The sequence below is a fragment of the Idiotropiscis lumnitzeri genome, chromosome 14, assembly GCF_059441095.1.
Source record: "Idiotropiscis lumnitzeri isolate Australia: NSW breed Sydney's pygmy pipehorse chromosome 14, RoL_Ilum_1.0, whole genome shotgun sequence".
Classification (NCBI taxonomy): Eukaryota; Metazoa; Chordata; class Actinopteri; order Syngnathiformes; family Syngnathidae; genus Idiotropiscis; species Idiotropiscis lumnitzeri.
This window is the reverse complement of record NC_142404.1, coordinates 7,671,812-7,699,670: the sequence shown is the minus strand read 5'-3', so window position 1 is coordinate 7,699,670 and position 27,859 is coordinate 7,671,812. Positions and strand designations below refer to the sequence as shown.

Below are 27,859 nucleotides of genomic sequence, written 5' to 3'. Positions count from 1 at the left end.
TCCCAGGCTCATCTGCATGCCTTATAGTTCAATGAAAACAAACATCTCCTCAAAGTTTCCTGCAGCTAATAGTTTTCTAGAAATCCACGATAACTAAAATGTTTTTTCCACACATCTTTGTTTTTAAATTCCAAAAAAGAAAAGAACATCTGAAAGGCAGCGACTCGCCCAGAAAAATGAACATCATGCATGCTAGTGTATTTTTTAGCGTTAGGGTATGTCTTGACATACTTGTGCCCAATAGTACAGTGCGCCCTATGTTCGTGAATATATGTTTCTTTCTTTTAATTTAAAAATTCTTCCATGGTCTCGCCCCACAATATCTGTCCGACGTGCTCCAGCCCTACACACTGGCATGCCTCCTCAAGTCGACTGATCAGCGTTGGCTAGTTGTCCCATAAACCAAGAGAGAAACTAGAAAGGGCTACGCCTTTTTAGTTACTGCCTCAAAATTGTGGAATGAGTTATCTCTGCTCTTCAGACAGTCCCATTCACTTTCTTTTTTGAAAGTCCTAACGTAAAACGCACTTTTCCTTCCTTTGCCTGAAATCATTTTCTTTTTTTTTTTTATTTTCTTGTTTTTTTTTTTAATTGTTATTCTGCATTTGTCTTATAATTGCCTTATATCCTGGGTGTTTTATCAAGAATAATTCCATGTATCGTCCCATGCTGGTTTTTTACTTTATTTGTTTATTGTTATCATGGTATCTTATGCTATGTTAAGTACTTCAGTCAACTGTGTTATTCTTAAAGCGGCCTATAAATAAAGTTGGATCGGATTAGATTCGATTAGATATGCATGTACAAATGCATTTCAAGTGCATGTTTCAATATGACAGCCAGAACGAGCCTAATCTTGAACTATAGGTAACATAGATGTGATGATGATGATGACATTAATATTCATAAGAACCCATTCAGTCACATTGTGTTGAACCAGTAACTCTGAAGAGTGCCGTTTAGCCAGAGTGATAGCAGACGTACTTGTATTAACATATTTGGAAAATGAAAGCATTTGTGGAAATTTGCTCCTTGAAGTGATTTTTCGCCTAATATCCTGCATTTGTCACAAGCATTCAAACCAGATTATAAGATTAACCGATTCACCCCCTGCCCCCTCCCGTCCTTATCTCTTTTGTAGTGGTTGTTGTATAATCATGTTCCATTGTTGTTTCCGAAAGGTGCCCGAGGTGATCAGCAGTATTCGCCAAGTGTCCAAATCGGCCCTCAAGGAAGACACCAAACCAAAACAGGAAGCTGACGAGGCCTTCTACAATTCTCAGAAGTTTGAAGTGCTGTATTGTGGCAAGGTGGGAACCGGATGCAAAATGAATATCCATTGTGCCAACTGCCATCCTTTGCCTGACCGTTAACGTGCATATAAAACTGCAGGTGACGGTGGGCCACAAAAAAGCTCCGTCCACTCTCATCGATGACTGCATCGATAAGTTTCACCAACATGAGGTGAAGCGTAAACGCCTTCTCAATGGCCAACGGGGGTCCGTGGACAAGGTCCCTGTAGAGTTCACTATTGGGGTGGGAGGAGATCCACTTTCGTCGGCTCTGAATGAGAAGAATGAAAGCGCCGAAGGTCTTGCTGGGGATGACATGGCTGGTAAGAGGTGCAGATACAGGAGATACACCAATAAATCTGAGCGACCCTACACATGATGAATTAAAAAGAAATTGTTTCCTGTGTGTATCTTGCACTCAGGATGACCAACACAGCACACTATACACACGCTCGGCTACAAGGCCATCGTCAGGCTTCCTGATTGGCTATTGTTCAGTTTCACAGGAAAATCAGAGTTTGTGGCTTGACTGACTTTTCTGTTAACCGCGCACATCAAACAGGTTTTTGATTGTTGTCACTAACCGTTTTATGAGTAGGTTATTTGTTTAGATTTTTAATTCAGTTTTTATTTCAGTACAAACTGAAGACCTTTTCCATATAAGGTTCTTAGGGCGACACTGAATAGAAAAAGAAATACGCAAGTGAAGTTATGCAACTGTAAAAAAAAAAAGTTGTATTTAGTCAGGGATTTATTTTCGCCACGATTTACACATACAGTACAGACATAGGAGTGGCAAAAGCTCAAGTATTATCCGAGTAAACTGCCTTCTTTGTCATTTGGCCAAGGCAGAGTGATTGAGCAAACTCGGTCAATGGCTTGAATGACAATTTTAGCCTTCTTCTCTACCAACAATAATTAGAAATGGAATGAGGAATTTTAGATCATTGAAGGACTATAGCTAATGAATAGACTTTTTTTGGCTGTTTTGGGTTCATCGGGGGCATTGTGTAAGGTTTCACTGTATTTGATTAATTTAGTGTCGCTGTTCAAAATGTGTCCAATGTTACAGTGGCTTAAAGTAGTTTTTTATTTTTTTATTTTTAAATCAAATCCATCATCACTTTTCACGTTCATTATATAATCTCTGTTCAGTTGTATTTAACTCTAAATTATATTTCCATTAAATCTTTAAAAAAAATATTTGATTATCATTTTTGTTCAATTTTTGTGTGCAATAAATTTAATTTTTTTACAATTTAAACAGTGTTATTGTTTAGTTATCAAACTTTTTAGTATGTTATAGTGGCTTAAAATAATATGAAATACTTTTAAGGAAATAAACCTCTACCTTGTTTTTTGACAATTAATTAGGTTTGCTACATTATTGTGCATTAATGTTGGTCATGAATGGTGGGACTTGGAGAGCTATTTTTTGTAGGTGGTACTTGATGTAGAAAGTTAGAAAACAAATCAACTTGATAAAAATTCTGTCTTGACAGAGTGTGTTGCAGGGTCCGGCATGTCCAGCGGCGGCAGTCAGAGCAGCTTGAGAGGAGCGTTCCCGGAGTGCATCCTGGAAGACTCTGGCTTCCAGGAACCGCACGAGTTCCGCACGCGCTGCAGCAGCCTGGCAGGAAGTCTTCAGAGGAAAGCCGGGGAAGGCGTCGCGATGGACCCCGCACGACGCAGACACGCTAGCGCTCCCAACCATGTTCAGCCATCCGATTCGGACAAAAACAGAACCATGCTTTTCCAGGTAGGCCTGTAATAGCTTGCTTTAAATCTATTGAATGTACTGTAGCCTACATCCATTTCATAGTTTAGCTGCCGAATGCATTGATGCACCACAGCACTGTTGATTAGTATGCAAACTAAAGCTTTGCAGGATGAGTTGCATTTGAAAGAGTCCTTTTTACACACCACAGCAGTGCAAACACAGGTGTTGGAAAAACAGAGGATGTTAAAGTGAAACCACCCGATACAGCTAGACTTAGTTTAATAAAAAATTCACGATACATTTTTTTGTCATACAGTTTTGCTAGGGGAAACACTGAATACATTTATGTCCTAGTATGTGTTTGGAAGATAATAAGATGAAAATTGAATAGCAAAGGACATTGGCACGAAATAGGGACAGGGCTGACCATAAAAAGTATGGTGTGATGTGAATTTCTTCATTTATTTTATTTTTTTGTAAAAGTCAGAGTTTATGTAAAGAATAAAATAAAATGGAAAATCGATCCGCCTGTCTGTCTTTCAAAATACCGTTAATATCCTTTTAAAAAAACTTTTTTTTTCAACAAAAATCACCTTTTATTTCCCAGTTCATATTTTTGATAGGAACGTGACAATTTGTTATAGATACCACACATTTTGGATTTACCCAGAAGTGGTACTTTCTTGAAGGTTCTACAGAAAAATATACCCACTGTGCAAAATAAAATCCTCTTTGATATTTAGTTGGCAGGCAGTAGTAACAGTCGTTTCCCAGTTGTTTTGCAACTCCTCAGTGTTGCTGTGAAAATATGATGCTGCTCGCTTCTACTGTTTTTGTCTTTGTTTTTATTTATTTATTTTTATTCCTCTTATTTTTTTCAAATACAAAAAGCAGTGTGAGCCAGCTGCTGTCCCTCACACTACATTTCCACACGTAGCTAATTATAGCCAGCCACTCAATATGTGACACCGCAATACACTGACATTGATTTTCAGCATGTGCAACTGCAGTCTGCTCGTATTTTTGGACCTCACTCATACTGTTTGGTTATTTCCAATGGTGTGACTCAGCCTGACTAACTTTAGTTTTTTTTTCTTTTTTTTCTTTAAACAGGTTGGACGTTTTGAAGTAAACCTCATAAGTCCAGACAGTAAAACAGTGGTGCTGGAAAAAAACTTCAAAGACATTTCATCTTGCTGTCAGGTTGGTTTGCCCACCGCGTCAAATGACACAAAAAATATCGGTATATTTTATGCTAATAATTTGATTGACATCAATGTCATCATTATCACTTTCAACACACCAGTGATTTTCAAAGTTGTACTGATAATTGCAGTCTGAGAGCATGAACCCCATTGATGTTACTATAGCATAACATTTATGCATATCAAGCGCAAGATATTGAAATATAACTCTCTGAGTAACTTTGTGTCCTTGAATTACTAATTTAAAAAGGTTTGATGAGAGCTTGCATGATGAGCTGAAGTTTGAATGTCAACAAACAACTCCAGTTTTGCAACCATAAATATAATTAATTTTCAATGCCGTAACACAGAACGGCATCCGGAAAATATCTAAGTGTCCTTGAGCAAGACACTGAATCCCTAGTTGGAAAAGTGCCGTACAAATGAAAGACCAGTTACACTTTAGCAATTCAATAAGGGAAAGCATGTAATATTGATTCCAGATCGGGATCCGTCATTATGGTCCTAAATAGACGTTATGAGTCAATGTTGTGCGTTGCAAATTGATTTTTGACCTCGTTACTCAAGAAACCCAACCTAGGGCTGTTGAATTGTATTCAATGCAAAGCCGATTTGTCCTCAGTCTTGCTTTTTCAACATTTCCACTGACAGGCTGCACATTTAAATATCTCATTGATCTTTTACTTATTTACAGGCTATCAAGCAAACGGACCATTTTGGATTCATCTGCCGCGACCATTCAGAATCCGGTCCCAGCCAATACGTGTGCTTTGTTTTCCAATGTGCCAGCGAGTCTCTGGTGAGTCTTTTGCAGGGCATAATTTAGCAAAAACCACACTATTGGATAATTATTATTATGTGCGAAGGTGGATGAGGTGATGCTGACCCTGAAGCAGGCCTTCAGCACAGCTGCCTCCTTACAAAGCAATAAGACATTGGTGCAGTTATGTGAAGCTTGCCCCATGCACGACCTGCACAAGCTCTGTGAACGCATTGAAGGTACAGTAGGAAGCTCTTTTCCTGTTATGTATTTATATTTAGTACAGAATAGTGATTTGATGAAGTGAATGTATATAATTTTATTTTATTTATTTTGTATTTTATTATATTTTATTTTTTCATTTTTATTTTATTTTTTATATTTTTTTTTATTTTTTATTTTTCATATTTTATATTATTTTATTTTATTTTATTTTATTTTATTTTATTTTATTCTATTTTATTTTATTTTATTCTATTTTATTCTATTCTATTTTATTTTATTCTAGGCCTTTACCCACCCCGAGCTAAACTGGCCATCCAGAAATATCTCTCCCAGCTGCCTGACAATGAGCAAGTGGAGATATTCGAGCGAGTGCAGGTCGGGCTGACTTCCTTCCCTGCGGACTATGCTAATAGGCTAGTTTGGCTGAGTTATTCTTAACGGTTTTATCTCATCTGACATGGGATTTAAATCTGCAGAAACTGAAGCCCAGTTCAGACCAAGAGGAGAATGAGCTGGTGATTCTGTATCTCAGGCAGCTCTGTGAAAGCAAGCAGAAGACCCACCTGCACATTGGAGAGGCCCCTCAGGTAGCTGCATTCCCACCTTCGAGTACCAAGAAATTGATGACAATGAAACACTATGATATTTAATGTCATGGTTGTGACGAAAATAATCATTTTCACAAAATTAAAGTGTCCGTCCTTTTTCATTGGAAGTTGCATGTCAAAGTCAAAATATTAGGTGCATTTGCATATTCAAACAAGTGCCAAAGCGATAGTGCTGAAAATATCACTCAATTTTAATTGTTAATGTTGTGCATAAATATTGGGGAAAAATAATAATGTTGTGGAAAAAATGCAAAAGCATTTAAACAAATAACGAATAATACTTAACTGTGTGTTTGTGAGTCTAAAAATGCGAAAATGTAATTTTTTTTATGTATTATGAAAAAAAAAATGTCTAACGATACACAAATCTTTTAAAAATAATACAATATGAGACAAAAACAGATAGGTCTGCAATGGAATTTTATTCACTGCTTTTATATCAAAATAATTTTTTCAAACTGTGCCTGCCTTTTCATATATATTTGATTTGCAACACAGAATTGATCATTTCCTTCCTGTTTCTTTTTGGCAGAACGCAAGCAACTCCTCAGGGGATGGCGCGGCCACGGGCAGCCGCTTCAAACTGGACATCCTGAAGAACAAAGCTCGCTCATCCCTCACCAGCTCTCTGGAGAACATCCTAGCCCGGGTAGCTCTTCTTGCCTGCCCGCCTTGTTGCGTCATCGCGCTCCCTGGGGATTTAAATTGACCTATATTTTTATTCAGAATAATACCTCAGTCTTCACAACCTGACTGATCTGATGTCTGACTACGCTGCCATCTGTTATTTTGTCGGCGACGCAAAGGCCGAACTGCTTTATTTCTTATGGGGCAAAGCAAAAAAACATGTATATATATTAAAAAGCCAAGAAATTCTTCCCAAAACACATATAAGCAATCAATATGTTTGCTATGGAGGATGGTGATTTATTTATTTATTTATTTAGTTAGTTTTTATATTAAAAAAAAAAAAACGAAATTCCAAGGAGTTTTTTTCCACATTTCCCCGCCCTCCATAGGGATCATGTAATTTTTGGGGTTTTGTAAAAAATACAAAACAGACACCCTAAGATATCCTTGGCCCCACCTCATGAAGGGAAAAAAAAATCCTAGCTCCATATTGCGACCACCACTAATAGAAATGTATTTTGTGTCACTGAGAGCGTATATAAATTTTTTCGGGTGCTGATTTTTGTGTGCATCTCTGTTCATGTTTTATTTAGCAAATGTTGGCATTTTCCCTTAATGTATCATTGATTCATGCAACAAATGTAATAATCGTTATTTTATCATTAACTTTTCACTGTAAAATATCTTTAAAAAAATTGAACAGCAACAATTTGATAACTTAGGTTTTGATTCATTTGAAATGTCTCATTAATTAATTCACACTGTTTGTAATCTCCAGGGAGCCAGCCGGATGCGCGGCCGTTTGGGAAGCATGGGAAGCATAGGCAGCTTTGACAAAGTAAGTGTCCTTTCAGAGGGACCACAAAATTCCCCTAGGAAGGATTCTAGGCACTGTCACCCATCCCCCACCCCTCCTTTTTTTTTTAACCCACTGGCAGTGAAAAACTTGTGATAAACGACACAAATCTAAATGGCGGCGGTCTTGCAGTCACGTTGAGGCACTGTACTTCTCCACGCTCACGTGGTACAGAGGAAGCCAACTGACAATTGTGCTCTGGTGTCACTGTTGTGCAGAATGTTGAATGAGAGTACGATGCAGTCCCTCTGACTGCTTGACAGAAATATAATACTTTGCTTTTTGTTTCCCGCGTTTCTCCAGAATCAGAATCTTGGGTCTATATGCAAACACACACACACATACACACACTCATTACTCTTTCAGGTCATGTTCCAAAATGTAATTTTTATGATAATTTCCCATGATTTCTATACAAAATCCTACGAAATGTTCAGTGATGTCAGGCTCTTCCAATGGAAGCAAGGAATACTTGATGCATTTAAACGTTAGTTTTAAAGCTGTCACTATCGAATAATAATCAAATTCTAGCAATTATTACATGACGTTTACAAGTGTCTTGTTTTGATTAAACACAAAAGTTAATTATTCTCCTTTCATGAAGGACAACGGAAATCAGAATAACAGTTAAGAGGCTGAAATCGGAAGATTTGGACAATTTTAAATCTTGAATAATTATCGATTAATATGATGATCGATTAGTTGTCGATTAATCGATTAATTTTGACATCTTCAGTTTGTTTAAGACATTTTATTTTCATGATATTCATTAATTGCTGCATGTGGGCTCTTGTTTGGCTTGTATGCCTCACAATCAATAGCTCATGCAAGTTCATTGAGGACTCAAAATCGGTGTGAATGTGAGTGGGAATGTTTGCTTGTCTATACACGGCTTGTGATTGGCTGGTATTTGGTCGAGGTTGTGCCCGATCATGCTACCATCATCAGGACAAGCGCTGTAAAAACATTTTAAAAAATGGATGGATCTCAAAAATCATCTTCTGTTTCCATTCGTTACAGCAAAAATTACAATATCTCTTGATTGTAAGTTATTGCAATAACAGGACGCAGGAAACTTTTCTCAAGGTTTTCAAATGCTTATATGAGTCTGTAATTTCATGAAATCAATTCTTGGGACACAAAGTGAGATTTTTGTATTTCCGGGCTAATGGCATTTTGTATAAAATCTTGCTAAATTGTTTCGACAACCAGCTCAATCTGAGTAGGATTGGAATAGCGTAATAGATAATTATGTATTATTCAGAATTATGTCATGATGTTGGTCTTATGCAATGCTTAACAAATGCCGTAAAAAGAGCATCCAGCATCATGAAGTGCTTCCACGCGGACACGTCCAGTTTCAGGGAGCACTGTGCGTGTTATCCTTTGAAACAGAAATTCAAATTTTTAAAACCAAGTTTGAGTAATCCAGATGACACTCAACCACTAAATCACATTGTTGTATGATAGGAATGCAAGTAAATATAATTTGACATCTAAACAGGAAATATTAATGAACTTTTGTATTCCTCCTCCCCCATTCTTTTTGTAAATAGTACATTTGAACAGCAGAACCATTTGCTGGCATCAGGATGCCAGTCAGGAACTCCCAAGTCAGGATTTCCACTTCTGCTGAGTCGATCTTGTGTGTTGACTTCCTCTTATTTTTATTTTTCTACCCCCCCAGATCATTGCGCACGCAATGACCTTGTGTGTACTGACCTGTCAGCCGCAATCAAGTACACATTGAACAGACACTCAATATTTGGTAGCCCTCGTTCGTGGCAAAAAGAAGAACGAGATGCTGCCTCAGTCGAACATGTCAGCGCCACGAGGTTGGGAGGGGGTCGCAGCAACAAAGTCACATGACACTGCTCATTAGAATACAATGGATGAGGGAGTTGCACCAGCAGAAGTGTGGACGTGAAGTCCACGAGTGGACACAAATGAGTGTCGTCGTGGAGGTTTGTTGACGAGGTGAGTGCTGAATTTGACGTCGAAATATTAGCGGACTTTGGTTTTACACACTTTTGACCAACTGTATTTTACGCGAATAGCGCTTAATGCTGTTTTTTTTACTCAAGGAGGATGTTTATCAGATATTGAATTTACGTCAAGAGAGAAATCAAGCGACAGAGAAATTGTTTGTGTTTACTGCAACGCTAAAGATGTCTTGTCCACATAGTGTACGATCATTTTTAACAATCGGCAGTGACTGTTTACATTCCTTGGTTGGTGTTGCTGTATTGGTTAGCAAGAGAGATCAGATGGGTTCAGTGTTTAGAAATGAGACAATAATAGTGTCTATGAACTGAGGTAGTTGAGAATTTCAGTATTTGTTTCTTTCAATTATAGTCTTTTATTGGAGGAAGGTGTTTATTTTCCAAAAATGGATGACCCGTTGAGCCCTAATTGGGGGCATGTTGTCTCGGTACTTTAAGGGATGGCTACTACTTGAAGGACAATGTATTTTAATTGATCACAGAATGTGTTTGTTTTTGATAGGTGCTGCTGTTTTGGTTTGCATTGGGGGTTAAATGATCTGAGCAGTCTTTCCGTGTGAACAATTGTGTCTGTAAAGTGAGATTACTGTGAATACACATTTTTTTCTGATAAAGAAAATGTCGTGTTTGTGGAAGGCATTTTTAAGTGATTGATGCACTACTAATTGGGGCACAGTAGCATTTTGAAAAGGACAAAGATGAAATAATAAAGTTTTTTTTTCTGGCTGCAGGGGTCTGATGTTTACATTCCTTTGTAGGTGCTGCTGTTTTGGTGAGCAACTGTTGAACTGCTTAAACTATTTTGAAGAGGTCGATGCACCCTGTGCCAAACAAGGCGCATCGTCTATTAGAGGGCAAATGATTATTCAAGGACATACAATACTCAACACTTGAATTCAACTGACAGAATGTGTATGCTACGGTTGCTGCTGCTGTTTTGGTTAGCCACATCTTCAATTAGGCTCATCTCTTTGTTTCTGTGTGAACAATAGTCTCAATAACAAAAATATATAATTTAGCAAGAAACACGACTCGCTCAAACGAGTATTAAATTCTCCGGCATCTATTCTTCCCCAGCAGGATGAGGAACCCACTGGTGTCTCTCCGCCGGCTTCCCCGCCCCCTTTCCCAGATGACGACCCGGAAGCAAGCCAACAGTTCCGCCGGCGCGCTCACACCTTCAGCCACCCGCCCGTGAAGAAGCGCATTTCCTTTGAAGGCCAGACGGGCAACTTGGCCAAGCCGCCACCTCTGCGCAGGCAACATTCGGCCACCTTGGAAGCATTGCAAAGCAGGTAGCGTGACGTGCATGCTGACTGGTTGCCACTGCTGTCAACACAAACATGACCTCATTGGAATTTAATCGGAAAGTTAGTTGTAAGTTGTGGTGTTTGGAAACGCTGCTGCTTCTTCGGTTGAGGTTGCTCAGAATGGCTAACGTTTCGGTGTTTACTGACCTGAAACCACTGGATCCACCCACTGATCAATGAAGTGACTATCATAGACTGAGCGCTGTTTTGACGAGCTGTTGTTGGAAACTCAACTGGTTTTGATGCCTTGTTTAGTCCTAGTCTGGCAACGGTGTTTGGAGCCAAAAGCGTCCGCAACAGACATGAATTTTCTCTCTCCATCATATTAAGCTTGTTTCGCTGACTGTCCATCCCAAGTTTTTTAACGTCTGGTGTTAGATTTGTGATTTGGTGAGTGAGTTCAGGGCTGGGAAATTGAGGCAGAACTACTGCCATCACAGCATACAACTATTTGATATTTATGTGTGCTTATGGCTAACAGTAGCCGTTTGTAGGGTTCATTAAATATTATAACGTGCCACATAAGTGAAATTATTATTTTCTAGCTTTTTTTGGTTTATTTTTGACAAAGTTACGGATGGGGTCCAGGAATAACGGAGAACAGAAAATAAAATCAGTAAATGCGTAAATTTGCAAATGCCATCCTGCTTATGTGTGTCATTTTAAGGGCTTTTTAATCTAATATATTTATATTATTACATAAGACACAGGAATATTCTTTTCATAACGAGGACTTTTTAAAACTTGCTTCCTCAGGCGATGCCTCACATGTTATTTTTCTACAAATTCTAGTGCTTCATTTTTGTATGAAATTATACTTAGAAATTGAACGTGAGTGAATAAAACTGAATATATAAAAATTCCAACATAAACAGGGTGGCACTATTTAGCCGCACACAAATGAAACAGACTTGTCTTTTTAAATCTCATAAAATAAATTCAACTTTTCTAGGGAAAATTTATTTCATAAATGAATTAACGCTTCCACATATAACCCCTGAAATATGTTAATTTTTCTATGAATTGTTCATACAAAAAAATCCTATCCTACAAAATAACATACATAATTTAGGAAGAATCATAATTGTTTTAAAACTAAATAAAAACATTTGATTAAAAAAAATCATAACTTAACTTTTTTAAATTATAATTATTATAAATATGTAAATTATTTTAAATGTATTAAAATTTAAATAAGGTTTGTTCTTATTATAGTGCAGTTTTTTGTTAAGAAATTCTACAAATGTAGAATTTAAAACAAATGAAAAGCAAAGAAATACTGAGTCTTGGGCAAAATCTAACTCTAAAGGAGCTAATTTTTGTTTAAATTTTTTTTGTTTCTATACCACAATGGTAGTAGTTGACATTTGATGAAGGCTTACGCACGCATTGTTCTCCATTTGCAGCACTTTGATCCCCCCCGCCCTAAACAATGGCCTCGCACGTTTCCGAGCGTCCGCCCCTCCTCTTCCCTTCCAAAAGTGTGTAACGTGTTTGTTTTCCATGTGCGGGGGGCTCGCGCAGTCCCGTGGCCGTGTCGAGAACGCGCAGTTTATCGGAGAGCCAGTCCTTCAGCCTCCCCTCCTCCTCCTCCTTCTCCGCTCCCACTTTCCTCAAGAGTATTTACCAGGGCTCGCTGGGCTCCTTGAGCTCGCTGACGGACAGTGGGAGCATCAAGAGGTGACAGGATGATCATTTTTTTTTATTTATTGATTTATTTATTTTTTTTGCTGGGATGACAGTAAATGTTTACGTGTTGGCTGTCCAAACCTTTTAACACCCAGCTTTATTTTTTTTTTTTCTTCTCTTCCTGCCTATCAGCAGTGAGAACCCTCACACTCTCTTCCTGTTTCGTTCCAAAGTTGAAGGGGACGCTGTTGTGCTTGCATGTGGATGTGGAGCTCCTCCCTGCATGGCCAAACTAAACGTGTAACCCGATTTGGAGCTTTTTGTAATTGTGACACATTTGTAATTCAAGCTGGCGCATCATTGAGCGTGGCGGCGCTCAAGTGAAGCGTGGTCGTCTGCATTGGCGGAACGCAAAGGTTAACGTTTACATTATTAATAGGATTCGTTGGCGCACACCCTTGTGAAATGTCACTTCCACTGTGAGGATCATCCTTGTTATTTCATTGAATAAATCATGATTTTTTTTTTTTATGCCCCCTTATTTTACCTTTCACAGAATACATTTCAGGAACTGAGTCAATATCGGGACTCATAAATTAGTTGTAACTTTGCAAAAATAAAGTCTGTAATTGAAAATACTGTTTTGTTGCAAAATTAAAATTGTGAACTCTGTACACTTGTTTTATTTTTTTAAAGAAAAAAATGGTTTTCTCACAATGTTCCAATAAAAAAAATAATTGGTCGTATATTATGAATAAAAGTGTTGTTTTCCTAGAAATGTAATGAGCTGTCATTACATTTTCTCATAAAGGGTAGATTCTAAAATAATATTTGGAAAACATTTTAATTTCACAAGAAACTTCAAAAGTAACAGATTTGCTCAAAATACCTTCAGTCATATGTCATTATTACTTCATTAATACAATTAATTATATTTATCTATGTAAAAACATGGTAATGATTTCTCGCATAATTAACAAATAATAATGCAGCAAGGTAGGAAACCCATAAATAAAAAAAATACATCTATCTCTACAGGTGTTTTTCAAATGATAACTTCTACAACATTCCTAGGAAATCACAATGTCCCATTACCGGTGAGCTATTTTTAGAGCAGGCTTCCGGGCAACTCATGTCGCTCCCCCGTAGACCATGTTGGTGACCCCTCCACTAGAATATAACTTTTACAAAACATCAACAACTTTATTCTCCTCGCATCGCGACATTATTTTTGTAACATTGTAACTTCATTCTCCTAATATCACTGCTTTAGAAAATAATACCATGAAAAATGTCATATAGCAGTGAGACTTTTTTTTTAAACTTTTAAAGGCTCAGAAATTTACATACTTATTCCCACAGAGGTTTGAGGTTTCTTGTTACATTCCAAATTTATTATGAGACCTTTTTCCACTAAAAATCTTCTTTCATAAAGCATGATTATTGTTGTATCAATAAATCATTTTTATGTATTAATACATTATTCTCATAATAATTGGACTTTTAGTCAATAAAAGAAGACTTTTTTTCTGATAATGCTGCATCCTTTTTCTCGTAATAATTTATTCTCGTGAAATTATTGGTGGCTCGCCCCAAATAATTTTCTCACCCACAAAAACTAGTCAACCTCTACTCCTACTAAGGACAACATTTTAAATTAATTTAATTGGTTGTCAAAAGGCGAAAGAGGACCTGGTGAAGGAAGTGAAAGTAAAGCTGCATTAAATGAGTAAATCTGTGCAGGAGTGAATTGAAACAGGCGAGGGTGTGCTTGGATATGCATTACCCGTAATCATCTTATAATAATAGATTAAATAATAACTTGAAAGGATTCATTGAATTGATGAATGCTTTCTTTTTCCGAACCCTTCGACTGTCTCAAAGTTAGTTTTTCCTAGCCGTGGCTGTTTGCTTCATTAACATCAAATAGCTGCCACATGTTTTTGGTATGTCTATCATTCAGCATTGTATTAACGCCTGTAGTTCTTCTAAGGTTTCATCTGTCGTGTGCGTGTCCATTTACTGACGCCCTTGTAATATGACACTAATTATGCGTTTGTGTGCGGCAGTAATGGCGAAGGCAGGAAAAGGACACTGTCAGTCTGCAGCAGCGACTCAGTGAGCGGACCGCCCCCCAGTCCGCGCAGGGTCTCGTGGAGACAGAAGATCTTCCTGAGGGTCGCCTCGCCCATGGGCAAGACCTCCATGCACCATTCAGGTCTCCGCAATCACTCTGAGACACTTAAAAAAAAAAATGCGACAAAAGATGCAGTTGACCTAGCTGTTGATTAAAGTGAATGTTTGCGATTGTAGTGAATATTGGGTTTTGGTCAGTCTTCGTAAAAGGTTGTAAAGACGGTCTTTACAAATTCACAGATGGTTAGTATGACAAAAACAAGAACATACACCCTGAACTGGTTGCCAGCCAATCGCAGGGCACACAGAAACGGACAACCATCCGCGGTCACACTCATACCTAGGGGCAATTTAGAGTGTCCAATCAACCTGCCATGGATGTTTTTGGAATGTGGGAGGAAATCTGAGTACCCGTAGAAAACCCACGCAGGCACGGGGAGAACATGCAAACTCCACCGGAATCAAACCCACGACCTCTGCACTGCGAGGCCATCGTGCTAACCAGTTGTCCACCATTAATGGCCTGATTTATTTTATTTTTTTTCAAATATAATATCAATACGAATAATGGTGACTCTCAAGAACGTGGAATTGGAAAACTAATAATTGATCACCGTTTCGTTGTGAAATGAAAATATCCAAAATTTGGAACGGTATACTCTTTAGACCTTCAAAATACTCCAATCCAAATTCTTGACTTATAATTGCATAAAATAGCTATTGTTTTTTTTTTGCTTGATACTTTTAGACAAGTCAGATGCCAGGGAGCTGTTGCCGCTCTCCCCTCGCAGCCCACATTCGAGCGTGGACCCTCTAAAAGGAGGAGGGGGTCGGCCCAAGAGGACGGCGGCAGACTACCGGACGCTGTGGAAAACCGCCATCCGCCAGCAGATCCTGCTGCTGCGTATGGAGAAGGAGAACCTGAGGCTGGAGGGTGAATATTTACGTCGCTCATCTTCTCTCCGTTGTATTTTACAAACTGCAGGTGACATTAATGGTGGTAAATAGTTTGAAATGATTTTTTTTTTTTTATATCACAACAGCCCGGCATTTAAACAGGGATGCATAAACTTTTTAATCAACCCTGTATGTTTATCCGCTGTGTGTTGAATGGAACGTCCTCCCTCAGCAATCGCCGTTGTGTGAAATAGCACAAGTTGTGATGTCAACTGCCGTTTGTGAATAGGTCGACCTCCTGCTGTGCGTGTGTGTTGGCGTGTTCACACCCGTTTGACACAAACATGCAACATAGTTTTAAGTGCATGGTATCACGTGCCCGCTTGGGGACATCCCCACAGTAGTTACCTCAAGGGAAATATTTTGTTCCATATTTTGCCTGATAATGACCAGCATTATTCAGCAACATACAGTGGACAATTGATTATCAGATTACGTTGCGGGGCTTCTGCACCAGCTTTTCAGCCATTTCTAATGTGTGAGGCAAGCCACAACTTGAGAAAAACTGAGCTGTTTTCTTGATTGTTTTTGAATAATTCTGCTAAACAAACAAAAAAAAACACAACAAAAAATATAATAAAAAAACAACAGATGATGCTGTTCGGTGGCTGTACATAAAGTACTTTATGACTAATAATGCTGGAGCCTATCCCAGATGTCTTCGGGCAGTAGGCGGGGTACACCCTGAACTGGTTGCCAGCCAATCGCATGGCACACACCGACAAACAACCAAGACCTACGGGCAATTTCAAGTGTTCAATCAATCTACCAATGTGGAACGGGGTCGGGGCTGACAATTAAAACAAGGTCATAGGGTCGAGGTGGTATGGGTACCGAGATAGCGGACAGAAGGCGGGGGACTGAGCGGCCAAAAAGGGTCAAGTGCCCGGCTCTGAAAATGACTTACATTACTGACCCCTAAAATATACCTGGTACTCTCTGTAGTTGACTACATAAACACCGCCGGTCACTTTATAAAAAAATACTCTTCTGAAAAACTGTTCATACAGTTAAACTCTTCCCATGCAATAAATGCCAATGCTTGAGTAAATACACACCTGGTGCTTCCAGAAACTTCTCTCGTAAGTAATCCTGGCACTATTTTACGAAATACAGTTTTAAATGAATATAGACACACGCAAAAGGATCAAATATATTTTCATTCTGTGTATATTGCTCTGTGTATGTAAAACACCAACATGGCTTTCTTTGTTTTTGACACCAATGCTGTGAATAACGTTTCAATAGAAGGTAAGCAGCCTCAACAAAGTTCTCAGGGGTGAAAAAAAGTTTCTTGTTTCTTTTTTTTGTTTTTGTTTTTTTTGCATGGTTTTGGGTTCATTATTGTTCGCTTGAGCTCTTCTGTTTTGTTTCGGTTATCTCAAGGTCTCAAGCACTTCAGCTGAAGGTGTTCTTGTGGTTATTAACTGTATTGTGGCTTTTCTTGTCCAAAGGGGATTCCATTGGTGATTCATGTTGAAACCTGTCAGGGATGGCATCCATGTTCACACAGTGGAAGCTCTATGGCTCAGGGATTTTATATTTCAATATAATCCAATTAGGAAATGATATAGGCAGCTATAGAAATCATCCATTTCAGGGTGCAACTTGTGTCATCAGAAACCATACAAGCAAATTCTAAAGAGTATTGTTGCGATTTTTTTTTCTCTCCCCTTTTTGGCATTCTTTTCTGTCATTCTGAAATTCTTGACAAAATGGTGTCGTTTACCAAATTAAAGTTGTGATATTAACACATTTTATTAGCGTAAAGTTGTTGAGTATGAGAAAAAGTTTGATGATCATAACATTTGAATGTCATTGATATTATTGAAACATCGTTGTGGAGTAAAAAACAAGTTTCAATATATTGGTGAAATGTTGTAAGTTTCAGTTTTGCACCTTCCCTGAAATGTGGGTCAATTTCTGACTTTAGAGGTTCCACTGAATGCGTTTGTTGGGCATTTGGTCAGTGTCAGTGTTCTTTTATTTTCTGGTGTGCATAAATATGGCCTCAAATATTTTAAACGCTACGTCACGTGAATAGCAAATGTGATTTTACGTCTAGTGTTTGTTTCTGCTCAGCGAGTCGTGATGAGCTGCACATCCGCAAGATGAAGCTGAGCTACCAGGAAGTGGGCCCCGACTCCCAGGAGGTGCAGGCATTGTGGGAAAAAAAACTGACGGCACCGGGCAGAACCACGATGAGGCAGGATCAGGAGAATCTGTACCGCGCACTCTGTCAAGGTGAGCCATCATAAATTATGTCATGAAATAACTACCGTATTATTAGAACATCGCAAAAATTGCCCTGGGAATTTTAAGGAAAAAAAAATACTTAAATTAAGCAAAATGATCTGCCACAGAACAAGATTTTACTAAGATTGTGAAAAATAAGAAACTAATACTTGGCCTATATCAACCTTCACGGTTTCAAAATTAATATTTTTATACTAAAAACAATTAATATTATCATTTTTCAAACTTTAATATTTAGAACTACTGTCTTAAAATAAACTTCACTCAGAGTTCCTCGGAGCAGGCTGAACTGTTTGTTACTTTTATTCCTACATCTTTTATGATCATAAATGCAAATATGTACATAGATTAGTGTGTACTGTGCTGAAACTGTTGGCCATACTCATTTTAAATATGGCTTGAAAAAAATGTTTTTCAGCTAAAATCTCATTTTTTTTACAGGAAATGCTCAGAATTTATGCTCGACGTTTTTCGGGAAAACATTTTCAATGTCTATTATATCGGATCAGTAAGTTTCCTTATTCCTCCCTTTGAATTGGCAAAACAAAGTCAACTTACTTATTCGAAAGAACTCAATTCAGTTAACTCAACTCAACTTTATTCATATCACAGCAGCCACCGCTGCAGGAAACATAAAATTATTTATACATATACTGTATAGATAGATAGAAGTCATAATTAAGTACCATTAAGCCATAATTCAATGCCAACATCTTGAGATGGCACGCGTCCTTTCCCTTTCACCACCTGAAAAAAATATCAATAGACCAGTTAAACAATATAGAGGAAGAAATTCTCATATTGAGCCTTTTTGGAGAAAGAATGTATTTGTTATAGCTGATCTTCTTTACAGTCCTCTAGCTTACTCACACACGCCTGTTTTTAAGGTCAAATCTTTGTTTTGGTGAGCGAATGCTCATAATCAACATTTATGAGCAAAATCTAATTGTCATTAGACTTTTTTTTTTTTTTTCTTTTTAATTTATGCATTTAAATGTTATCGTGGACAGGAGTTCCAAAAAGTCGGCGCGGGGAGGTGTGGCTGCTGCTTTGCCACCAGTACCGCTTGTGTCGCAGACATCCTCAGCGCCAGCCAGCTAATGACACACCATATAGGGATCTGTTGAAGCAGCTCACCGCGCAGCAGCACGCCATTCTGGTGGATTTAGGTGCGTAACGGACATGACGGTCGCACATTGCAGAAGAAATGTAGGATTCTAATGCAGTTTCTTGTCTCAGGTCGGACCTTTCCCAACCTCGAGTACTTCTCAGCCCAGCTGGGTGCTGGGCAGCTTTCCCTTTACAACCTGCTCAAAGCCTACTCTCTGCTGGACACGGAGGTACGTTTGAAAAAAAAAAAAATTTATCAACTCACCCCAGGGCTAGCGCAGCTTTGGTAGATAATAAAGAAATTACTTTCTAAATAATTATTTTGTTACTCAATTTTTATAAACTACATTTTATTAGAGGCTATGTTTTCTTATTAAAAAACACAAACACATTTTTTTTATTGGGGTGCGGCTAGAATGGATTAATGACATTTCTATTAATTTGATTGGCGAAAGATGATAGGAGATAAGAGTATTTTGAGTTGCAAATGTGGACACGGAACAATTGAAACTTAATTGATTGACTATATAATACAAATTAATTTAACATAATATATAGAGCTGAAACTGATGATTATTTTGATAATAAATTATTCTGTCAAGTATATTGCGGATTAATCGATGAATCATATTTAGAATAACAAATCATACCCAATCCTACATCATAAAACATATCATTTTAATTTTATTGATTTATTAATATTAATTATGAGATTGAGTTTCATGTTAGGTACATAGCATGTCAAAAATGAGCATAATTGTTGATGATAGTTTCCCAAAGTAAAAGCAAATGATTGCAAATTGCTATTATTTTTTTTTCATTTACCACAAAAATGATCAGTCTGCTTTCAGGAATGACAAAAGAATGAGAGAATATTTGCTGTTTAGAGGCAAATTGTCTCAATTGTCAATACATTTGGACAATTGTAAATTAGAGCTCTAGATCACCATGATCTCTAAACGATTAATCAATAATCAAAATTATTAATAATATTAATAATTAATTAATTTGATGAATATTTGTCGATTTAATGTTGCACTGTATAATATGTGAATGAATGAATGTGATTTGATGTTGTTTGTGCATGCAGGTGGGCTACTGTCAGGGAGTCAGCTTTGTGGCCGGCGTGCTGCTGCTGCACATGAGCGAGGAGCAGGCCTTCGACATGCTCAAGTTCCTCATGTACGACCTCGGCATCAGACGCCAGTACAAGCCCGACATGGTCTCTCTGCAGGTGAGCGCACCACAAATTTCTAATTTATCAACAGGTCACCACAGGTTGATTTACGAAATCGTTACCATGGAAACGTGTATGTAATCAGCGGAAGCGAAACGAAGTGTGTTTGACCCATTGCACCTTATGCAGTAATGGACTCGTTTCAAACTCGCTCTTTTCATTACCGTACTTAGTTTAAAAGAGAATGTTTTCTGAGGTAACTTGGATGGAGTCAATCAAAGTTTATAATCATTCACATACAGACTATAGCAGAAAAACAATAATAAAATACATTTTTAAACTTTTTAAAGCTTAATCATTTTCGAGCTTACGTCATAAAGCACAGACAAAAAAGACAAAACATTAGCGGCAGTTTTAGATAATCGATCAATAAACATACTGAGAATACATTTAATAATTAACTTAAGGTAGAAAAAAATAAATAAATACTAAACACATTATTTTCTAGTAAATAAATAGTTAAGAAATAAAAGAATATAACATATATAGAACATGTTTTTCATGTATATTTATTTTTGCTTATACAAATAAAATGAACCCAAAACCACCCAAAAAAATACTAAAATATACTGTATATTTTTCTATTAAGAGAATATGTTTGATGCTGAAAATATTAGTGCTCATATTACACAGCCTCTTAAACTAAGCACAACAGTACATAATAATCAGCAAATAAAACTGGGGTTAAAATAATAAAAAAAACAATCAAAATAATTTACAGTATTCTTGTTTTTGCTAATTTGCATCATAAAAACAAAGCAAGATGTGTTTTACTTTTAATATTGTTGCTCTTTTTACTCCTATCAATATTATGCAATCAAGTCTTGAAGGACGCACAGGCAGACCATCCATCCATCCGTTCTCTGTACTGCTTATCATCATTGAGGTCCGAGCAATACAAAACAATACACTTGACAAAAACATTTAATCGATATGCTTAGATGTGATTATAAAAACAGGCATTAAAAAACACATAATTATAAAATCTATTATAAGTATAATGACGGTATTAACCACTGATGAAATGTTTTTTTTTTTTTTTTTTGCATGATCAAGTTTGTCGGCAAAAAATGAATAATTTAAAAGTCAAGTGTCTAAAAAGTAAAGCTCCCCTTGCTTTTTCTGACGGTAGTCGCTCTGTTGTAGTTTACAGTATGTGCGTATCTTGCCCTATCCCACTAGGCTGCAAACATTTGTTCACCTTTCTATGGACGACCGCACCTTCCAGCTGGCTAGTTAGCCGCCTCGTTTAAACATCAGCTGACATTTTCTGGGTGCAGTTAAAACATCAGCAGGCGCGCTAATGTTTAACGCCACCTCAACTTCCTGTTTGACGTCTGTGAGGACACAAACCACCTGTGTGCTCCGGTAAAGGGACTTTTCATACCTTTCTCGTATGTTTTTACCGTCATTCCTGTTTGACGTCTGTGAGGACACAAACCACCTGTGTGCTCCGGTAAAGGGACTTTTCATACCTTTCTCGTATGTTTTTACCGTCAGGGAGACTTTTTCTAATCCAGTGAGAGCGAACACGGCGCATGCCTCAGCAAGCCTCTCCTGCTTGGAATCGTTCAGCAGCGACAATAGCACGCATTGTTCCCTTTAATCTGCCCTTTACAAATCCAAATATCGTTTATTTTTCTGTGTTGCAGCATGTTTTATAATGTGTGTGCGCGTGTGTGGGGGCGTGTGTTGTGCGTAGATCCAGATGTACCAGCTCTCCAGACTGCTGCATGACTACCACCGCGACTTGTACAATCACCTGGAGGAGCACGAAATCTCCCCAAGCCTGTACGCGGCGCCGTGGTTCCTCACGCTCTTTGCCTCGCAGTTCCCCCTCGGCTTCGTCTCGCGCGTCTTTGGTACGTTATTTCAATTGCCAATCTACTTGTAGCTTCACGTTGTGATTTTTTTTTTTTACTTTTACTTAATTTCAAGTGCTGGATCATGTATTCATATTTTGCCAGACACGTTTTTTCCCCCGTATGAGGTTTTGTACTTAAGTACAGTGTGAGTACTCGTGACACCTCTTATGTAGTTGTTTTTTAATTTTTTATTTTTTTTTTTGGTCAGACTTTTTATTTGTCCAGGGCTTGGAAGTCATCTTCAAAGTAGCACTGTGCCTTCTGAGCAGCCACCAGGGGGAGATAGTGGAGTGCGATAGCTTCGAGAGCATTGTGGACTACCTGAAGACCACCCTTCCCAGCCTCACTCAAGCTCAGATGGAGGAGACCATTACTAAGGTGAGGACGTCTTGGGGTGTCATCTCCTCCTCTTTGCTTCATTTCAGTTTTCTTGCAAAGTTAAAATGGTCACAATCAATCACAAACTCCCAGAGCATTCCTTGGACCGCGGTGAGCAACATCAGACATGTACATGCCAGTTCCACATGTCCAAAACCTGAGATAATATCAAATTACATGATGTAGAAAAAAAATCACAGTAGAACACACTGAATAGAGTTTAATGACACAAATAAAGACGTAGTTTTTTTTACTTTTATTTTAGCACGCAAGGCATTTTAAACAGAATTAATCAAGTCTCTGTATAAATATAGTTCCACATTATCCACTCATAAATAATGGAAATCATGCCATTTAATAAATCACAAAAAAATTCTAGCCCACTGACCTCTGAAATGCACAAAAGAGCCGAATTTAAGGGCCCATGTTTAGACTTCTTGAATGCAGCGGTCCTCATGTCGACTGCAGCGTCTTGTCAGTGGTGAGTGTGAGTGTATATGTGTGTCAGTGCTTGCTTCCAACTAGAGTAGAACAGCTGAGTGTGCACCTTCACTACTGAAACTGCCAGGGAAGTGGGAATGGTGTGGTGTTCTTTTTGTAGATTCTACTGGGATGGGAATGAAAGAATGAGTGTGTGTGCGTCGCAGTGTGTGCTGAATGGGTGAGAGCAGTGAAAAATTGTCCACTGGCGCATTTTAGAGGGAACATTGGTCAAAAAGTGTTTAATGAATTCAGATTTTATTTTTTGGTTATAAGGCCACCGTCATAAAACCTGTATTAACTGTGCAAGCAATGTTTAAGCCACATTTTAATTATATCAATCGGTTTACGCATGTAGAAAAGAAGTGTGAAAATTTAAATCAAATAAATTGTATGATATGATGACAACTTCAAATCATCTGTTCCAGTGTCAGACTGCACCATCGTAAATCAGGTAACCCCTTATGATCGAAAAATAGTAGAACACAAGTGTTAAGATCGAAACCAATAAAATGCTCTAGTCTGAAAAAGAGAGTCTTGTGACTGGTACCTTTTTTTTTTTTGTCCCAGAGTCTTATATTTGACAATTCAACCATAAATAAAAACACTCTGTCCTAAATTCTTGTTTAACCACCACTGAATGTGCAGTGCTGTTGAGTGTCTCACAGTAACACATTGCTACATTGCTGGCCACCAGGTGACGGAGATGGACATCTCCAAGCAGCTGCATGCGTACGAGGTGGAGTATCACGTGCTGCAGGATGAGGTGGCCGAAGGCGGCGCCTCACCCGATGACTCGGACCGCCTGGATAAGTTGGAGAAGACCAACGTGCAGCTTAAGAAGCAGAACATGGAGCTGTTGGAGAAACTTCAGGTAAACAGCACATTAAGGTGGCTGTGGCTGTCTTGGTGTAATGTCTCCGATTCCCTGTAGGCGGCAGTATAACAAAATTTTAAAAAATTGCTTGTTCAGAGCAATAATTGGTCATCAGCGGTTGCACGTCTGTCTCATAGTTGACAGGTTCTGGGTTCCACTCCCCCTAAAATGAATTTTTTGACTATGTCAATGATTATTGCACCAAACTGTTTTATTTGCCTTGAGTTTAGGATTGTTTCATTTGTAGTCTGGAATATTTATTACAGTCGACATTAGACTGGCAAGTGAGAGATATTCACGATAACTGGTAAATAACATATATAGTCTAATTATGCTATAGCGGGGAAACAGAAACACAGTTATTGATTGTTGTTGATTATTGTGTTTGAAATGATTGAAATTCAGATGCATAATATTTTATGTTCAGTCATGGCGGCAATACCTTTAAATATGTACAGTATTAGATTAGTATGGATGAGGCTCGTCCAGTGGAAGTAAGGAGTACTTAATTTTTGTATTTTTGTTTAAGACATTTAATTTCCGTTCTATACATTATGGGCATCAATGTCTACAGTGGTTTGCATGTGTTCTTGATAATCCTGATCTTGACAAAAGTCAGCTTGGATGGTTCCGAAAAATTGATGGCTGAATGGAAATATTCAATAAAACTATCCTACTGTGATGATTTAACCAGGCGGCCCGGCAGAAGATCCAAACCCTGGAAACCAACGTGGAGAACTTCCTGTCTCGCGAGAGCAAAATGAAGCACATGATCCGCACGCTGGAGCAGGAGAGGTCGGCCCACCAGAAGACTATCGAGCGCATGCGGTCTTCCCTCCCGCCTGATGTACTCTCTGACGTGGAGATGACCCACATCAAGGCGCCGGCGACGGCACCTGACGTGAAAGCCAAAGCCGGCGCCAAGAAGCCTTGATGGCGAGAAAAAGTGTGCAGGGACACGCAGAGGGGTGGAGTAGGACTCCAATTCTGGTTCATGCTACACGAGTTTATCACATTGGTTTGATTATTGGGACTGTTCAGTGGAATCTCTAAGGTGCGTACCCACTGGAAAATATGGAACTAAAAATAACCCCGTAAATTAACATTTATTTAGTATCCAAGGCAATTACTTTCAATTTTAATTTTTCATTTTGTATTCCTTTGAATTTAGTGGTTCCGCCGTCTTTGTACCTTTCACTTAGCCCCAAAATGGTACAGCCAAAGGGTTAAAAAAAACACAAAAAAAACTCTTGTACCCCATTGACAAGCCATTGTACATCTTTTCCAATAATGAACATGTAAGTAGCATTGACTGTTGTGTAAAATCAAGAAGCACATCCTTGAGTGGAATTTTTGAAGTAACACTCTTTTCTTATGAATGCCTTTGCTTTTTACTCACTTGAAGCTTTTGTTGTTGAATGTATTTTTCGTCCAAAGAGATTTTATTTTTTTTTTGTTGCTTCCAGAAAAGCGACTTGAACTTTTCACAGCGTCGTCTTCTCCTCTATAGGAGGAAGTGTTTCTTTGAAAAGCTCAGACTGGATGTGAGGTCGTCTGCCTTGTTGGTTTCCTGTGTGACTGACCGCAGTGTCGCCTCCACGTCAGAACTCAATCAAGTAAAACATTTGAGGTGGAGGATTTGAAGCTGAATGTCTTCTTTTTGCTGCTTTTGCCAAACCAAAACTTCTTTCAGACTGCACTTGCAAAGGATGAGCGAAATAACTCTTATTAAGAACTTGGTCAATTGTGTCCAGTTGATTGTTGATTTCTTGAAGCAATTTGGTCAAACTACAGCGCACTACTTGGCTGTTATATGCAGAGGCACTATTGATTCACTCTCAACCAGTTTGCTGTCGAAAGAAGTCCAACGTGATGTCAGCCACACTGTGACAAATGCATTCTTGAAAAAAATCGCTGAACAACTTGTTCCTTGTTACATAAAGAATTATTTCTAAAATAATGATGTATTTTTTCTTTACCCTGATATCCTGACTTTCCCTATAAGAATCGATATATTTTTTGTTGTAATATTACAGTTTTATTGCCATATCTGTTTATTGCTCAGGCACACCTCAGCCGTGTCTCCACGGGTGGTCTTTAACCGGGGTCCTCGCGTTACGCTAAATTTCCGCACATTTGCAACTGCCTGTTTGCCAATGACTGTTGGAGCTTCTGATTGGCTCTTATGGCCATTGGCATGCATTTGACATCATGCTATTACATTTTTATGATTTAAAACAATAAATATATTTATTCTTTTTAAAATTGGAGATTATTATGGCAACTGCGAAGTCTGGGGTTATTTTTACCGCAAGAGTAGCAGGTGGTCCTTTGGAAGATTTAATCTCCTTTTTTGAGGGTTTTTACACGCTTGTAAAGTCACACATTTTAGTAAGCATGGAGCTTGTTTAAAATGTACAGTATGTATTTGTCGAAGCCCTGAGCACAACCCCTCAAAATTCACTCAGTGACACCCCCTTGGAAATAGAGGGGAAAGAAATAATCCGACCACCAGTTTCGCTGCTAATCACATAATTGTTGGACTCTCATTATGTGGACCCACAAAAAAAATAAAAAAAACGTCTCATGCCCAAAATTGAACAGGAAGTCAGCCATTTTGGTTTGAAGCAGTCAATATTGAGGAGGGATTTAATGAATTTGCCTTAACAAGCTTCAATTGCGAAGCTTTTTGCCTGCATCATTGAAGCATGCCGTCCAAGTTTTATGATCATTTTGAGTATTCACCTTGAAAAAAGAAGTGTGAGAAAATCTCCATCGTCTTTTTTTAAAGACATGGACACAGCCGAAAAAGGCTCGCCATTAGTGTTAAATTCATGTGAATGACGACCGGCTGTATTTAGACAAGGTGCTGTCCCTCAAAAGATTTTACAGTTTTTTTTTTTCCTGGACATTTTAAAGATTCACTCCATGTCAAAATCAAGACTACAATAGAACGAAGACTTGCAAATTCACTAAACCTCACCTCGCTTGGTCCCGATGCCCTTACTATATAATAACATGCTCACTTTACTCTTCTATAATTCAGCACTTTACCATGGTAGCGTAACACTAAAAGGCTCTCTGTGTGGAGACGTATGATTGTGCGAAAGAGCAGTGGCTACTTTACCTTGCAAGTCTATTTTAACATTCTTCTTGACATGTACTTTTCTTAAAGGTAAGGCATTGAGATGGGTCTACACTGTAGGAATGTTGCTCGATAAACCGTATCGTGAATCATTGTAACTTCATTGACATTAGAAAATAATTTGAAAAATGGAGTTAAGCGGCCTAACACTCATACTGATTGTTAAGGTTGCTTGCAATGCTTCGTTTCCGGCACCATATTTGAGCGGATGAACGCAAAAAGAAAACACAAAGAAGCCTTATCCATTTTTAGCGTTATCTGTCTACTTATGTGTAGTTGGATGAAAAAGGTCCCTTTGAGGACATTTGTACATTACATCATCTCATTGGAACCAGTTGTTTGAAGACGATATGTAGAAAAACAGGGAGGGAACGATTGGTTGGTTTGAGGAAAAGATGACGGGAAACCGCCCACTCCTCAGATAAACTTTCAAAATCAGAATGAAATTGTGACTGGAAGGTTTAAGAATGTTGGCTGATTTCAACAATCCCATACGACCTTATTTATAAAGCACATTTCACAACCAGTGTAGTAGTATTAAAATAGAACTTTACATATAACACAAAATAACAATAAAACAACAACCAAGACAAGGTGATCAGAGCATATCCTTCCTTATAGGTTGTGATGTTGTAAAGTTGTCACGTTGAAGATTAGATTTCATCTTTCACACACCTACTTAGTTTTTTCCCTTTAGTATAAAATCACTGACGGTATCACAAATTAAGATTTTTAATTTATTTACAGTTGACCGATTTGAGCGGGCATGCTCAGCTCCAGTCCTCGAAGGCCGCTACTGTACCTGTTTTAGATGTGTCCCCCCCCCTACAACACACCTGATTTGAATGATCAGCTCATCAGGAAGTTTTGAAATACCTGAAAGCAAACCTGAACAGTTGCAGGAGGGGCGCTTCGAAAACATGCAGGGCAGCGGCCCTTGAGAAGCGAGTATGGACACCACTGGATGAGAGTAACCGTAAAGAGCACAGGTGTTCACCATTGTTATGAACACCTAACGGATTTAGTGACTATTTTGATTCTCGACCTTGATTTCACTTGACTGCCTGCCCTCAGGCATGGAATCTTTACAAATGACATTCAGATGTGACGTCACACCGTAAGGCTGTATAATGGCCCATGAGAAGAACAACATATAAAGTGTAATTATAAAAGAAGAAAA

General features: G+C 38.3%; 1 protein-coding gene across 4 annotated transcripts in view; it reads left to right on the top strand.

Annotated features, from left to right (window-relative positions):
• The window catches only part of tbc1d4 (TBC1 domain family, member 4), a 35,391-nt gene extending 9,897 nt beyond the window's left edge, over positions 1–25,494 (top strand). The window contains exons 2-23 of one of the 4 annotated variants that reach the window (XM_088315135.1): positions 1,182–1,310; positions 1,393–1,615; positions 2,795–3,051; positions 4,126–4,215; positions 4,912–5,016; positions 5,084–5,216; positions 5,486–5,577; positions 5,679–5,789; positions 6,343–6,459; positions 7,219–7,278; positions 10,380–10,594; positions 12,134–12,289; positions 14,308–14,456; positions 15,123–15,308; positions 17,414–17,575; positions 18,598–18,756; positions 18,827–18,927; positions 19,788–19,931; positions 21,637–21,796; positions 22,008–22,177; positions 23,355–23,531; positions 24,229–25,494. In XM_088315135.1, coding sequence (XP_088171261.1) covers positions 1,182–1,310; positions 1,393–1,615; positions 2,795–3,051; positions 4,126–4,215; positions 4,912–5,016; positions 5,084–5,216; positions 5,486–5,577; positions 5,679–5,789; positions 6,343–6,459; positions 7,219–7,278; positions 10,380–10,594; positions 12,134–12,289; positions 14,308–14,456; positions 15,123–15,308; positions 17,414–17,575; positions 18,598–18,756; positions 18,827–18,927; positions 19,788–19,931; positions 21,637–21,796; positions 22,008–22,177; positions 23,355–23,531; positions 24,229–24,468 — 3,336 coding nt within the window. In that variant the 3' untranslated portion in view covers positions 24,469–25,494. Of the gene's footprint in view, positions 1–1,181; positions 1,311–1,392; positions 1,616–2,794; positions 3,052–4,125; positions 4,216–4,911; positions 5,017–5,083; positions 5,217–5,485; positions 5,578–5,678; positions 5,790–6,342; positions 6,460–7,218; positions 7,279–10,376; positions 10,595–12,133; positions 12,290–14,307; positions 14,457–15,122; positions 15,309–17,413; positions 17,576–18,597; positions 18,757–18,826; positions 18,928–19,787; positions 19,932–21,636; positions 21,797–22,007; positions 22,178–23,354; positions 23,532–24,228 lie in introns of all 4 variants that reach the window. The other 3 variants (XM_088315134.1, XM_088315137.1, XM_088315136.1) reach the window with 3 other exon arrangements.
• The last annotated feature ends 2,365 nt before the right edge of the window (positions 25,495–27,859 follow it).